The 15,641-nt window shown below is 42.3% G+C and overlaps 1 protein-coding gene and 1 long non-coding RNA gene across 4 annotated transcripts in view; one reads left to right on the top strand and one right to left on the bottom strand.

Moving 5' to 3' along the window:
• The first annotated feature begins 187 nt into the window (after positions 1 to 187).
• The window catches only part of LOC126259476 (adhesion G protein-coupled receptor A3), a 198,581-nt gene continuing 183,127 nt past the window's right edge, over positions 188 to 15,641 (top strand). For both annotated transcript variants that reach the window (XM_049956314.1, XM_049956313.1), the window contains exons 1-2: positions 188 to 826; positions 13,445 to 13,516. In XM_049956314.1, coding sequence (XP_049812271.1) covers positions 579 to 826; positions 13,445 to 13,516 — 320 coding nt within the window. In that variant the 5' untranslated portion in view covers positions 188 to 578. The remainder of the gene's footprint in view (positions 827 to 13,444; positions 13,517 to 15,641) is intronic.
• Positions 12,691 to 13,725, bottom strand: LOC126259477 (uncharacterized). 2 transcript variants are annotated; one of them, XR_007546515.1, is made up of 2 exons: positions 13,670 to 13,725; positions 12,691 to 13,514 (listed from the first exon to the last, which is right to left on the bottom strand). It is a non-coding gene; the product is annotated as an uncharacterized LOC126259477 (long non-coding RNA). The 2 variants fall into 2 exon arrangements; XR_007546514.1 differs by having other exon boundaries at positions 13,677 to 13,725.

Raw genomic sequence — 15,641 nt, 5'->3', positions numbered from 1 at the left:
GAAAAATCAATTTGAATTAATTTGACGCTGAATAATTTCACAGCGAATGTCGTTCAGTGTAGAGAAGAAAATTCAAGTCGTATCTTTATACTACACAAGCAACTTTCAAATTAGAAGATAACCTCTTTGTTTCAAGCTGTGTGATACTTATATCTTTGATATTTTCAGTTTAGGTAACATATCGGCTGTCAACATGAGTTGTTTTGCTGACATACAGTGCGTTTGTGAGAAAAAGTAAGTTCAGTGTCAAGAAAATGTTTACAGTGTGGAAAGCACTTGAAGTATGGGCTCAAACTCAGAATGAACGAACAATAAAGATGAGGTACTTAAATGATACTCCCACATAACCAGAATTTTTTGTCACCCGAACTGTCATTGTTTTGAAATGTGAACGGTATGTAGTCGTTACAAAAGATGCTAAAATGTCACTCTCCAGGCTACAAAATATTATTTACAAGCCCGGTGACTCTTACAAGAAGTCTCATTACCATACGATGATGAATTCATTGTTAAGAATCGTTAGTCATGTTTCTAAAGTGCATCAACAAAGTTGTTGTCAATTGTAAACAAAGGACGAAATGACTTTCGTTATCGAGGAAAGGCTTTGTTTGTGGCTTTTGCTGCTTTTATTGATTGGAGCAAGAGAATTTAATTGTTTCCAGAACGTATCAGTTTGTGGAACAATATGTCGATGTTCGAAACTCCATGTGCAAGTACCTCCATTCACGACGGAAGACGGCCTGAAGCTGAAATGTGGCGGTGAAACAAGGATATCTTCCCTGGGAGAGCTTCGATTCGATAACATCTTTAGCAAAATCATTCAACTGTAAGTAGAACATTTGTTTCCTATGATTTAATGTCAAGTAAAATAGTTACATAAATGGTGCATCACTCTTTGTGTAGTTAATATTATGTATTCAGTTGCGAGAATAGCAACGATACCCAAAGAAAGTGTTATTTTTGTTCCATTAGACTTACATCATTTTCTCGCCCACTAGTACGTCAACTATACCTGGTGGATATTCTGGCCGCTTTTACTCGTGTCTGTTTCATGAATTAGGCTACCATTATCTTACTTATTGAAATTGGGATATGTGAAACCACAATAACAACACTATTGTTTTGTCTTTCCCCAGGTTATAATTATACACACAAATAGTTAAGAAATGATGGTGATGGTAGTTATGTAGTTAGCTTAATCTTTACCTTGTTTTTATATTGGCGCGAGAGTCAACAATCAGTAAACTCGACCATAGTATCTTAACAATTATTTGTTGATACAGCTTTGCAAATTTTTTAACTTGAGTGAATGCTTCTATGTATGCCCAAACAGAGGGTGAACTGCTGTCGAATCAGCATAATAAAAGGATAAGTTCATTGCTATTCACTCATGTCAATATACTAAATTAAAGTTTGTTGATATGTGAGCATAACAGAACTGTTTTTGAATGGTTTCCTTTTCTTTTTGATATGTAGATGTGGCTTGTAATAATGACTCTGTGCAGAGCATGCAAAAGCATGTCTGTGCACCTCTGTATGAGCTGTAATTTCTTGTATCTTATCTTTGTGGTCCTTAAGCGCAGTGTATGTTGGCAGCAGTAGAATTGTTTGGCAGTCAGTTTCAGATGCCGGTTCTCTAAATTTTCTCAATAGTGTTTCTCGAAAAGAAGTTTGCCTTCCCTCCAGGGATTACCATTTGAGTTCCTGAAGCATTTCCATACCACTTAAATGTTGTTTGAACCTACCAATAACAAATCTAGCTGCCCACCTCTGAATTGCTTCGATGTCTTCCTTTGATCCGACCTGGTACGGATCCCAAACATTCGCGCGGTACTCAAGAATAGGTCACAGCAGTGTCCTATATGCGGTATCCTTTACAAGTGAATCTCTCTTTCCTAAAGTTCTCACAATGAACCAAAGTTGACCATTTACCTTCCCTACCAATTTTCACATGTTCATTTCACCTCATATCGCTTTGCAGCATTACGCCCAGATATTTAAACGACTTGACTGTGTCAAGTAGGACAGTAGTAATGTATATCCAAACATTACAGTTTTTTTTCTTACTCACACGCATTGACTTACATTTCCATACATTTAGAGCTAGCTGCCATTCATCACAACAACTGGAAATTTTGTCTAAGTCATCTTGTATTTTCCTACAGTCACTCAATTTACACACCTTACCGTACACTATGGCATCAACAAACGACAGCAGATTGCTGCCCACCCTGTCCACCAAATCATTTAGTATATAAAGGACAACAGCAGTCCTATCACACTGTGGCACTCCTGAAGATATTCTTGTCTCTGATGAACACTCGCCATTGATGACAACATATTGGGTTGTCTTATTTAAAATGCTCTTGAGCCACTTACATATCTGTGAATTTATTCCATATGCTCGTACCTTCATTAATAGCCTGCAATGGGGCACCGTGTCAGGTGCTTTCCGAAAATCTAGAAATATGGAACTGCCTGTTGTCCTTCATCCATAGATCTCAGAAGATTTATTATATTCAAACTGAGATTATGTTCAAGGATTCAGCAGCAAACAGAAGTTAGGGATATTGGTCTGTAATTTTGAAGATGAGTTCTTTTATCTTTCTTATATACTATAGTCACCTGCACTTTTTTCCTTTTGCTTGGGACTTTGTGCTGCATGAGGTATTTACAGTAAATGCAAGCTAGCCACGGGGCCAATGCCGTAGGGCACTCTTTTTAAAATCTAACTGGGATTCCATCTGGGCCTGGTGATTTATTTGGTTTCAAATCTTTCAGTTATTTCTCTACACAAGGTACACTTATTTCTATGTCGTTCATATGGGAGTCTGCCTGATAGTCAAATGATGGTATCATTGTACCATTCTCTTGTGTGAAAGATTTCGTGAATGTGAAATGTAAAACTTTGGCTTTCATTTTGCTATCTTCTACTGCCACACCAGAGTGGTCAACAAGGGAGTGAATGGAAGCTTTAGCCCCACGTAGTGATTTTATGTATGACCAGAATTTTCCCAGGTTGTCTGCCAGATCTTTTACAAATGTATGACAGTGGTAGTTATTGTAGGCTTCGTTCATAGATCTTTTCACAGATGCGTGAATCTCTGCTGACCTTTGCTTGTTGTCATTTGTATGTCCCCTTTGGAACCTAGAGTGCAACAGCTTCTGCTTCCTCAGCATCTGCCGAATTTCGTTATTAAACCATGGTGGGTCTTTTCCATACTTTATTCACTTACTAGGCATGTAACTCTCCAGACCAAGATTTACAATTAGCTTAAACTTTGCCCATAATTCCTCTGCATCCATGTTATTGGAACTAAGTGATGCCGATTCACTGCCTAAGTGAGATGTTAATAACTGCGTATCTGCAATGTTGAGCCCAAACACCCTCCTAGCCTTCTTGTTTGATTTATCAACTTTCATAACCATATTTGCTGTAATGACATGATTCAAAATTGTTAAGGCTTTCGTGGCCACTTGTTGACAAACTGCCTATTGGCTTCTGTCTCGGGTTCTTCGGCCGACGTTCATCTAATGATTTTTCTGACGTTTCGCCAGCACGAGTGGCTGGCATTGTCAAAGCTTCACCCTCCATTGCCGGTGGTGAACTGGAGGCGAGCTTGCGGCCGCAGACTATATGTACCTGGCGCGCCAACGTCCGAGGGCTTCTCCGCGGTCATTTCCGGTGCGGTTCTCCTCTTGCTACCTGCGACGGTCGTTCGCTGCAGTACGGGAAGTCAGGATCCGTTTACCTTAAGGCTTTCCTCTTTCTTGTTGAAACTGTTCGCGTGTTTTTGGATTTCTACAGCTTCTCTGAACAAGCGCGTGTGATAGTGCTTCTCTACAGCCAGAACTTCCGTGTCGGCAAATTTTATTATGTGGTCGGTCTCATTCAGTGCGTGCTCTGCCACGGCCGATTTCTCCACCTGCCCCAACCTGCAATGTCGCTTATGCTCTTTGATCCTGGTGTTAATGGATCGTCCAGTCATTCCGACATAAACTTTTCCGCATGTGCAAGGTATACGGTATATTCCCGACATTGCAAGTGGGTCTCTTTTCTCCTTCGCCGATCTAAGACACTCTTTGATCTTCCTTGTCGGTTTGAAAATCATCTTTACGCTGTGTTTGCGCAATATACGGCCGATTCTGTCCGTCACTCTGGGAATGTATGGCAGAAAGGCCGTACCCGACATTTCTTTTTCTGGTTCCTTACTTCGCCGAGTGTTTGGCTCTGTTACACTTCTAATGTAATTTGTGGAGTACCCATTGCTCCTCAGAACAGTTTCCAGGTGTTGCATTTCTCGTCTGAGGTGTTGAGGCTCACATATTCGTCCTGCTCTCGTTACGAGCGTACTAATCATGCCTCTTTTCTGGCTCGGGTGGTGGTTTGACAGTTTGTGCAGGTATCGGTCCGTGTGTGTCGGTTTTCGATACACGCTGTGTCCCAGGTTTTCGCCGTCCCTTGTGACCAGCACATCTAGAAATGGCAGTTTCCTGTCCTTTTCTACCTCCATGGTAAATGTTATGTTGGCATGGAGGCTGTTCAAGTGTCTCAGGAATTCACCGAGCTGTTCTTCACCATGGCTCCACACCACGAAAGTATCATCGACGTACCTGTACCACACCTTAGGTTTGCAAGTCGCCGAGTCCAGCGCGACTGATGTCCTCTCTCGCCTTTCTGTCACGGTGCCGAGATGAATGTGCTACACCGAAGTTCTTGAGATGCAAGCGCCTATTCACCACCGCCCAAGCACATCGTATCTACGACGGAATGGAACGAGCTTTTCTTCGTGAGCGAATACATACAACACGGAGAGACTTGGCAAGAACGGATCAGGAACTTCTGGACATTTTCTATCAACTAAGTAGCAGAATGCATCGAGACGACTGGGACAAGATCGACAGCATCACTCACAGCAGCATGCAGAACGAACTCGAGCGCTGCACCGAGCGGCAAAAGAAAAAGTTTGAAAGATGCCGGAAGCAGACCGACAAGGCGATTCCGGACATGTCACACACAGTGGTCAACCTCACTGAACGACAATTGACCGAAGAGGAAGTGTCAGTCCTTCAAAAAGGAGGGAATTTCGCTATCATCCCGAGAACTATACCTATGGAGGACATCATTGCCAACACCGAAACAGCCATTCGGACCCTTCCTTGTGAAAGGGCAGAGGAAATACGCACTGAAACAGCCAGGATACTGCGCCGAGCAAAACCACCAGCTTGCAACCTGAAGAAAGAAGAGGTACAAGCCATTAAGAATCTCAACGCCGACAAGAGTATATTGGTACTGCCTGCCGATAAGGGGAATGCGACCGTCGTAATGAAGACCGAAGATTATGAGCAAAAGATCCGAGACCTATTAGATCCGACGACGTACCGAAAACTAACCGCAGATCCGACGCAGCGAATCACTCGGAATACGAATCGATTAATCAAGGCGTCTTCTCTGCCGGCGGACATACAGAGAAACCTGCGCAACACAGAAGCCCTACCACCTCGGCTGTATGGATTACCCAAGATCCATAAGAACAACGTTCCACTGAGACCGATCGTTAGCGCTCCTGGCTCACCAACGTATAAACTGGCGAAACACTTGGCCTCTCTGCTCCAGCCACACGTGGGAAAGACCGACACATACATTAAGGACTCAGGCCATTTCATTGAGAAGCTGAAGAAACTGAAACTTGCGCCAAACGACATCCTGGTCAGTTTTGATGTTGTTTCTTTATTTACGAAAGTGCCACTCAGCGACGCTCTGGAGCACATTGGTTCCATGTTCCCGCAAGACATCAAAACGCTCTTCCATGCATGTCTCACCACGAGCTATTTCACGTGGAATGGCGATTTCTACGAACAGCTGGAAGGCGTCGCCATGGGTAGTCCTCTCAGTCCAGTGGTTGCCAACTTCTTCATGGAACAATTCGAAGCACAGGCACTGGACTCGGCGACTTGCAAACCTAAGGTGTGGTACAGGTACGTCGATGATACTTTCGTGGTGTGGAGCCATGGTGAAGAACAGCTCGGTGAATTCCTGAGACACTTGAACAGCCTCCATGCCAACATAACATTTACCATGGAGGTAGAAAAGGACAGGAAACTGCCATTTCTAGATGTGCTGGTCACAAGGGACGGCGAAAACCTGGGACACAGCGTGTATCGAAAACCGACACACACGGACCGATACCTGCACAAACTGTCAAACCACCACCCGAGCCAGAAAAGAGGCATGATTAGTACGCTCGTAACGAGAGCAGGACGAATATGTGAGCCTCAACACCTCAGACGAGAAATGCAACACCTGGAAACTGTTCTGAGGAGCAATGGGAACTCCACAAATTACATTAGAAGTGTAACAGAGCCAAACACTCGGCGAAGTAAGGAACCAGAAAAAGAAATGTCGGGTACGGCCTTTCTGCCATACATTCCCAGAGTGACGGACAGAATCGGCCGTATATTGCGCAAACACAGCGTAAAGACGATTTTCAAACCGACAAGGAAGATCAAAGAGTGTCTTAGATCGGCGAAGGAGAAAAGAGACCCACTTGCAATGTCGGGAGTATACCGTATACCTTGCACATGCGGAAAAGTTTATGTCGGAATGACTGGACGATCCATTAACACCAGGATCAAAGAGCATAAGCGACATTGCAGGTTGGGGCAGGTGGAGAAATCGGCCGTGGCAGAGCACGCACTGAATGAGACCGACCACATAATAAAATTTGCCGACACGGAAGTTCTGGCTGTAGAGAAGCACTATCACACGCGCTTGTTCAGAGAAGCTGTAGAAATCCAAAAACACACGAACAGTTTCAACAAGAAAGAGGAAAGCCTTAAGGTAAACGGATCCTGACTTCCCGTACTGCAGCGAACGACCGTCGCAGGTAGCAAGAGGAGAACCGCACCGGAAATGACCGCGGAGAAGCCCTCGGACGTTGGCGCGCCAGGTACATATAGTCTGCGGCCGCAAGCTCGCCTCCAGTTCACCACCGGCAATGGAGGGTGAAGCTTTGACAATGCCAGCCACTCGTGCTGGCGAAACGTCAGAAAAATCATTAGATGAACGTCGGCCGAAGAACCCGAGACAGAAGCCAATAGGCAGTTTGTCAATGACATGATTGTTAATCCCTGTTTCTATACTGACATTGTCAGTAACGTTCAGCCTATTTGTAGCTACAAGGGTCAGATATTTCCATTGTGTGTGGGCTGCTGAGCTAGCTGCTCAAGAGAATTTTCAGAAAATGTGTTCAAAAGTATTTCCCATGACTGTCTGTCTGTACCCCCCTCCCCCAATGAATCCATAGACATCCCAGTCTATACTTGGCAGGTTAAAGTCACCTACAACTAGTATTGCATGATCTGGATATTTCTGCGCTATTGACTGTAGACTTTCTTTGAATGACTCTAGAATGTCACAGTGGAATTGGGTGGCTGGTAAAAACATCCGACAATTATCTTAGTTTCACCTACGCCTGTTTATACGTGACTAGATGACTTCACTGTCACACCAACTTTGATCTCAATAGAGACAATATTTTTGTCAACTACAGTAAACAATCTCCCTCATATAACCTCTAATCTTTCTTTCTGATACATGTTCCACGACTTGCGAAATATGTCAGAGCTTTCCACTTCTTTGTGTTGCACCACTTTTTGATGAGATATGTTCCTTTTGCTGCTGTTGTTTGTTGTTGGTATTCTTTCTGCTCTTGATGCTGTGCTTCTTGTTGCTGCTACAAAGAATATATTTTACACCAACAAACTTTGAGGGGATGTAGAATATTTCTTGAGGAACAAAATAAGTTTAGGAACTTGTGTCTGGAAGCGTCATCCAATGACGCTACAGAGTGTCAAAGTTATAGGCACTGGTGCCTGCCGCAAGGCCTCCTCTCCGACAACAGATGTGATGTTTTATGTGAATAGACAACAGCTGGTCAATACACATGTTTTTTTATAATCAGTGATCACAGCTGATTACCACTATCGCCAGTGGAACAGATGGGGCTTCCTACTGCATAGACAGGCCTTCCCTCCTCTGAATACGATGCTCTGTTTCTGTGCTTGCTGGAGGTGAATTGTCTCCCAGAAAACTGTACACAATCTCCAATGTTTTGTGGTGTAGTATACAGGATGTAACAGAAATAGAACAACAACATCAAAATTACGGGGGGAACCTCAGCCTACACAGCAGTCATTGCCGTCTACTCCACTGGAGTGTGCGATAATCATCCATATTACATGAATAATGACAAATATCCCAAGATGTTGGCACAGTTATTAAATTTAAAGAACAGTAACCATGAATGCCAGGAAATGGAGAAGAACCATATGTGTAGGCACTGTGGCAGCCAAAGTATATACATCACCATTTGTTCCATTAGTACAGGAAATTAAATACATTGTACGAAGTAAACAGCATGTGAAACAAACTGCCTGAGACTGTTTTTTTTTTTTTTTTTTTTTTTCCCACTTAAATAAGTTTATCAGATCGCTGGTACTCGCCACAACGTGCTTTCACCACTTATTTTTGAATTAAATAAAATTATAGTAAGTGCTCAAAATGCCTGCCTCCAGCGTTGCTACAGGCCTGACATCTGCGTATGTTCTGGCAGCTCAACTGAAGTGTGTGGGTGCCCCATCATGCTGGAGCCATATACTTTGATGCACTGCAAGTGGCACCACCTCCAGTAATTCTGGCAGCACATCCCAAATGTATGCTGTGTAGCTGTCGCCAGTGTGTTGAGGGGGAAGTTTGTGGGGGTCAGTCAGGTAGTTGTGGACCATGACAGCCCATACATTGATGGTGAACTTTTTCTGATTACTTTGTTTGTAAGGGTTCGCCTCCACCCAGCATTGTCAATTGTGGGTGTTAAACATGCCTCACGGGTGAAGTACATCTTGTCTGTAAGTAACACATAAACTAAACCAAACTGAACTCTCTCCAAACCGGCCTCAGTAGGCCAAATGGTAGTGACCGATCGCCATGTCATCCTCAGCCTATTGGCATCACTGGATGCGGATATAGGGGGGAGGGGCATGTGGTCAGCACACTGCTCTCCTGGCTGTTGTTAGTTTTTGTGACTGCGGAGCCCACTGCCCAAACTCCACACATAGAGAAAAATTATTGGCCAACAGCACCTTTATCTTCTGAATATGGAATGAATGCCTTCCCTCCTCATTCTGCACTTGTCTATCCACTGAGTGGGAGCTTGTCATTCCATGTGCAACAGCGCAGGCACTTGTGGATGGGTCCATGTCAAACCTCTCTAGTCATCCTCCATGAATTGTGGTGTGCGTATGCTTCAAACATAACAGTTGTTGTGTAGATGCTGTGTGAAACCACTGGTTTCACCCAGATGTTGACGGACGACCACAAACATGAGGTGGTGTGGCTGATGCCTATTGGGATATCGTTGCCCGTGGACTTGTAAGACTGCATACCCATTACCTCTTGCTGCAATATACATGGAGTGTATGTCCTGTAGCTCAGCCCAGGCGAACATCTCCATGGTGCGCCACACCAGCACGCAACTAACTGTGACTGAGCACTGTGTTTCTACTGCATATATTTGTCATTCCCCTCTGATGCTACAGCTGTTAGTGGTCTCTGCAGGGATGGTGTGATAGGCATGGCTGTGTTCAGCACCAGCTAATGTCCAGACTGCTGTCAGGTACATTGCGATACATTCTGCCCATGGTCTGTTGGTGTACAAAGACATGCCTGCTGCTGAAAGGAAGGCCTAACAGCATGGGCCAGCATCTATAACTTCGATGTAGTGTAGCACCATTGGATGATGTTTTTGGACATGGGTTTCTATCCTCATTTTGTTCCTCAGACACCTTTTATGTCCACTCAAAGTTTATCGATGTAGTTTTGAAACCCCCTGTATATTGAGGGACATCTCATAAATAATGAACACTAATTTCTTTTACTTACACTTTTTTTTAAATTCTTTTTCCCCAGTCTCTCTCTACAGTCCTTCAATATAGTCTCCCTTGCTTCTCTATGACTGATTCCACCATCCACAACACCAGTTCTGTTCATCTGTCGAATGGCTTGGGTAACAATGGTAGAAAGTTCTTCCAGAGAATGATAAGAGTATCCATGATATAGGTTTTTTTAACTTCGGTAACAATTCAGATTGTGGTGGACTGATGTCTGGGCTGTAGGGAGGATGGGGCAACACTTCCCATCCATATTCATGCAATTTTTGGGCTACAAAATAGCTGATATTTGGGTGAGTATTGTTGTGGAGATTGGGTTTTGTGCATTTTTCTGCTCAAGTTTTGCTTCAAGTTATGATAAAACACTGCTGTGACACTTGTTCCACATGGGCTCTATCTGTCATGATAATTCCTTGGTGATAATAAGTAAAAATCATCATTTGATTGAGTGCGTCAAAATTTTTGGACATTGAGAATCTGAAGCTCTCCACTCATTGCACCGTGATTCCAACTCCGGTTCAAAGTCTGTCACCCACATTTCATCAATAGCGACAATTTGACACAAGAATCCTTTACCTTCATGGTTGAATCATTGTTTGAGCAAGGTCGCAATGTCCACGAGTTTCTGTGCTTCTCTTCAGCAGTCAAACAGTCTGGGACTCATCTTGCAGAAATTTTTCTCTTCTCAAATCATGCATCAGAATATGGATTACTGACATTGGAAGAATTCTCGTGGCTTCAGAGAGTTCCTCAGAAGTCACACTGCAATCTTCTTCAACAGCATCTGCCACAAGTTTCACACTTACAACAACCACAAAAGTCATTAACCCAACTCGAAACTGTACTGTGGTCCACTGTAAATTCATGACAAACTTCACTTAATGCACTGTGGATTTTTGTCGGGTATTTGTTGTGTAAAGTTTTGATCTTGATGTATGACGTCTGGTCTTCAACAGTCATTGTGCCCAAGACCCATGCAGGTTCCATTTCTACCTCTCACAAATTTTATGTTAGAGGGCACAGTGAAAAAACAAAAACACATGTGTCTTCCTCAAGCTTCCAACTACATCTGATGTAATTTTCATTGTTGTTGCATCAAACAGTCCACAGTAATACCAACCTGTACCTTATTTATAAAATATCCATTGTATTGGATGACCGTAATATATAATTAGCCAGATTTGTATGCTTGAGAATAAGAAATGATAGAAGTCCAAAGAGCACCTAAATTTATTAGCATCTGTTTGATGGTTGAAGAATTTATAAACTGCAGGAAACTGCCTGTCTGCAGTACAAAGATGATCTTAAAAGTTTTCAGCCTGATAGTGAAACAGACAATATATGCTTTCAAAGAAGTTTTAATTTTCAACATAATCACTTGTAATATCACTGCATTTCATCCAGCAGTGTTCCAGAGCCATTATCAGCTCTCTGTAGTGTTTCTCCAGAAATGCTGCAAAGTAGCCATTTATAGCCGCAATGGCTTCTTAATTGGATGAACAGTGGTGACCAGTGAGGAATTTCTTAAGTTCTGAGAATAGATGGAAGTCCGAGAGAGCCAAATCTGGGGAATAGGGTGTATGTTCCAACACTTCATACTGCAAATCCCTCAATTTCCCCTTTGCCAAGACACCTTCTTGGGCAGGTGCATTGTCCTGATCAAAGATAATTTTTTTCTTCTTTAAGCAGGGTCTGTTTTCATGAATGCTTGTGTCCAGTTTTATTAGAAGTGGAGAACAGTCACTTGGGTTTTTCTTGAAACTCGCCAAGCACTTTCATGTGAATACATTTGTGATCTGCAGAGAGCAAACATGGGTCTCATCTTGCACAGAGTTTTCTCATGTTAAGTTCTTGTTGCAACATGTGACCGACACATTTCTTTGATACCCCTAGAGCATTAGAAACTTCACACACCCTTATACACAGATCTTGCAAACTCATATCACCTACTTTGTCAGTGATTTTCGGTGTGCTTGACTTTTTGGACATCCTTAGCATGGGTCATCTTGGATGCTTTCATGGCCACATTTAAACTTGGCCATCCATTTCTTCATGGTTGAAACTGAAGATGAAGAGCCGCCATACACATTTAAAAGCTGCTAATGAATTTTGGTCAGTGTTAAACCATCTTTTACGAAGAATTTAATCACTGCACAGTGCTTAATTTTTGCTATTTTCAACACTAAGCACACTACAATGTCTACAGTCATCTGCTGCCTGGAATGACTTACAATTTTATGTGGCATCTACTAACATGTGTATCAACGTAAGGGGGGGGGGGGGAATCTTTTACGAAGAATTTAATCACTGCACAGTGCTTAAATTTTTGCTATTTTCAACACTAAGCACACTACAATGTCTACAGTCATTTGCTGCCTGGAATGACACAATTTTATGTGGCATCTACTAACATGTGTATCAACGTAAGGGGGGGGGGGGGGGGAATCACATGAGTAGTGCTGCATTCTCTGGGCGAGACCGAGAACTTTTCAGATAGCCCTTGTAGTGCAAGGAGATTTATCAAATGCTGATGTCCAATAGTTTTTTTCGTTATATCTGCTTGTCATAGCCCCATTGCATATGCTGTGGCTGCCGTAACACACTGTCATGCGAATCTGTAATGGAGAAGGTAGCTGTTAGGCAGAGACCATGGCACTCTCATGACCCACTGCTGAGTAGACCTATATTTGGAGTCATTGTTACAGTAGAAAGTTTTGGAAAATTGAAAAAGTCAAAAACAGATTGCAGTTGTAAATATTTTATTTGGTCAGCATGAGAACATTACAGAGGTGTTTCATAGTCAGTGTGAGCATCTACGAGAGAGGCATTACTCATAAAATGGTAGCTCATTTTTAAATTCAGAGAGCTCATGTGGAGATAAAAGTTTGGAACTGAAATTTCTGGTTCACCTGTCATACACCAGGTGTTCTGGCAAACAGTGACTGGTACTGTATTTTGTAGGCGACCTAGATGTAAAGCAGTAATATTATGAATTCTTTTTCCTCAGACATTTTCAAAAAATAATATTGTCACAAAATTAATAGTCATTCTCTGTAGACTAGTGTGTTGTCTGTTTTGCAGTATAACATACAAAACCTGAACTTACCGCAAAATTAAAATACACCGCATTTGGGATCTAACTATAGACTACTTATTTTGTTACAAGTCGAGTTGATGAATTGATTACTTTACATCAGACATTTATTTTAATACTTGTTGTTACAGGTAGACCTTTTCTCCCGTCCAGCGTGTGTAAATTTAATGCTTATCTGTTAACAGACATTATTTGCAAGTTGACTTTCAAAGAATTGACCCTAATATACAACAAAATTATTTTACATGTCATTGTCTGTTGGATTATTCCAATAGCATGAAAGTCTTTGTATCTACATGTATTTTTTTTAAAAACGCAACTACTGCTTACATCATTAGTATCTTAATTATGTGAAGAACAAAATAATTTTTGTGACCTTAGCTGCCAATCTCTATGTTCCAGGAACCTCTCAGGAAATGATATAACGGAAATACCATCTGGAATTTTTTCAACTCTTCAAAATTTGCAGAAACTGTAAGTAAAATCAAATTTATTGTAATTTCTTATAATCTAATAGGGATTACTTTGTTTGCTCCATGAGTTAGACAGTATTTACATTGAGGTGACCCAAAAAGCATAAAATATGGTCTTATTAATTACTTTTAATGTCAATAGCCAATACATAACTGCTTACAAATACAGGGTGAGGCAGTGAAACGGCACGATTTCGATAGTGGTTGTCGGGCGCGGAGGGGGGTTGCGAGAGTGGGGGAAGTGACCTTGGGCGTCTAGAGTGGTGGAAGTTCAGTAGCCATGGAGCGTTGGTCGAGTGCGCAACGTGCATATGCCGTAAAGGCATATTGCAAAAACGCGGATAGTGTGGTTGGTGCTCAACGCGCCTTTCGTCGTGAATTCAACCTGCCGCCACGGGCTCCCGTGCCATCAAGGAAAGCCATTCTCCTTTGGGTTAAAACCTTTGAAGCTACTGCTAGCACAACAAAGAAAAGAGGCGGCAGCACAAAAACAATCCGGACACCCGAGAACATTAATCGTGTGCGCGAAGCGTTGGGACGAAGTCCGCGAAAATCCGCGAGACGGCACAGCGCAGAACTTGGTCTCAGCAATCGATCAGTAAGACGGATTTTGAAGAGTGACCTTCACTATCATCCATACAAAATTCAGGTAGTGCAAGCCCTTAAACCTAATGACTACAATAACCGTATACGCTTTTGCCAGTCAATGCTTAACGTTATTGAACGAAATGAAGAAAGAGTGCATAACTTATGGATGAGTGATGAAGCCCACTTTCATCTTAGTGGGTACGTAAATAAGCAAAACTTCAGATATTGGTCCTCAGATAACCCGCACGAACTTAATGAAAAACCTCTCCATTCTGAAAAAGTAACAGTCTGGTGCGCAATGTCATCTCGTGGAATCGTGGGGCCCTATTTTTTTGAAGATGAAGATGGCAACACAGTGACGGTAAACTCTGGACGTTATGCTGACATGTTGACCATTTTTGGTCTGCCTGGAATTGATCGACATGATCCAGATGCTGAAACACTCTTCCAGCAAGATGGTGCAACAAGCCATACTGCTAATGTCTCAATGGAATTGCTCAGACTTGCATTTCCACGACGTCTAATCAGCAGGAATGGCGATTTCCCCTGGCCTGCCCGTTCACCAGATCTGACGGCACCAGACTTTTTTCTTTGGGGCTACCTCAAGTGCAAAGTCTTCCAGGAAAATCCACCAAGAACAAAAGAAGACCCGAAGGAGCGAATTCGACAGGAAATTAACAACATTCCAGTACAGATGCTACGAAGCGTCATGGGACAATTTCATCTCAGGCTTAGACAATGTGTGCAAAACCAAGGACGACACCTCACTGACACCATATTTAAAAAATGATTGTTTTTAAGTTAAATCTTTAATTTCCACTCTTGTACTTGAGATCCATGTTCAGCTATTATGATTTTACTTGTAAATAAATCTTTGGTGGTTTTACAAAATCGTGCCGTTTCACTGCCTCACCCTGTAGGTATGTTGTAGTTAAATTTGGAAGCTCAGTTTGTTTGTGTAGCAAAAAAATGTTAATCATAGTATTCTGTGATGATTTTTATGCAGATTGTTTTGACTTCTATTATTGGATGCAGAATTGTAGGAGCCCTGGATGCCTACCCTCCATCATAAGTCAGACCTACACTCCATCCAGGAAGCAGCTACTAGGGTAGCAGAGTACTTGTGGCATGCACATTTATAGGAACAGGTAGCTAAGTGAAAGCAGAAGTTAATAGCAGTGAAATTTTAAATTCCGACTGGAATGTGCATTGTAAAGATAGACTGGTCTCCAGTTGTATAAGTGTATTTATATCTGTAATAATATGGCAATATCTAGTGAGATTAGTACAGCTTCCAAATATGAAATAATTTTGGTGGAGATAAGTGTTAAAGGAGGATCAAACATGGTAATTTGGTGCTTTTAAAGATCATCTGTCTTAGGAATCACAATGGTGGGACATTTCAGGGACAGCTTGGAGAAAGTTGCACGTAAATTACCTGGTAATGAATTACAGGGAGATTTCAGCTTATCTGCTGTAGAGTTGGAGAGTGAAGTGATCATGATGCCTGGTATGAACAGGGTCTCATGTGCTATTGT

The sequence above is a fragment of the Schistocerca nitens genome, chromosome 5 (assembly GCF_023898315.1).
Source record: "Schistocerca nitens isolate TAMUIC-IGC-003100 chromosome 5, iqSchNite1.1, whole genome shotgun sequence".
Taxonomy (NCBI): Eukaryota; Metazoa; Arthropoda; class Insecta; order Orthoptera; family Acrididae; genus Schistocerca; species Schistocerca nitens.
The sequence above is the reverse complement of the archived record's forward strand: the minus strand, read 5'-3'. Positions and strand labels throughout refer to the sequence as shown.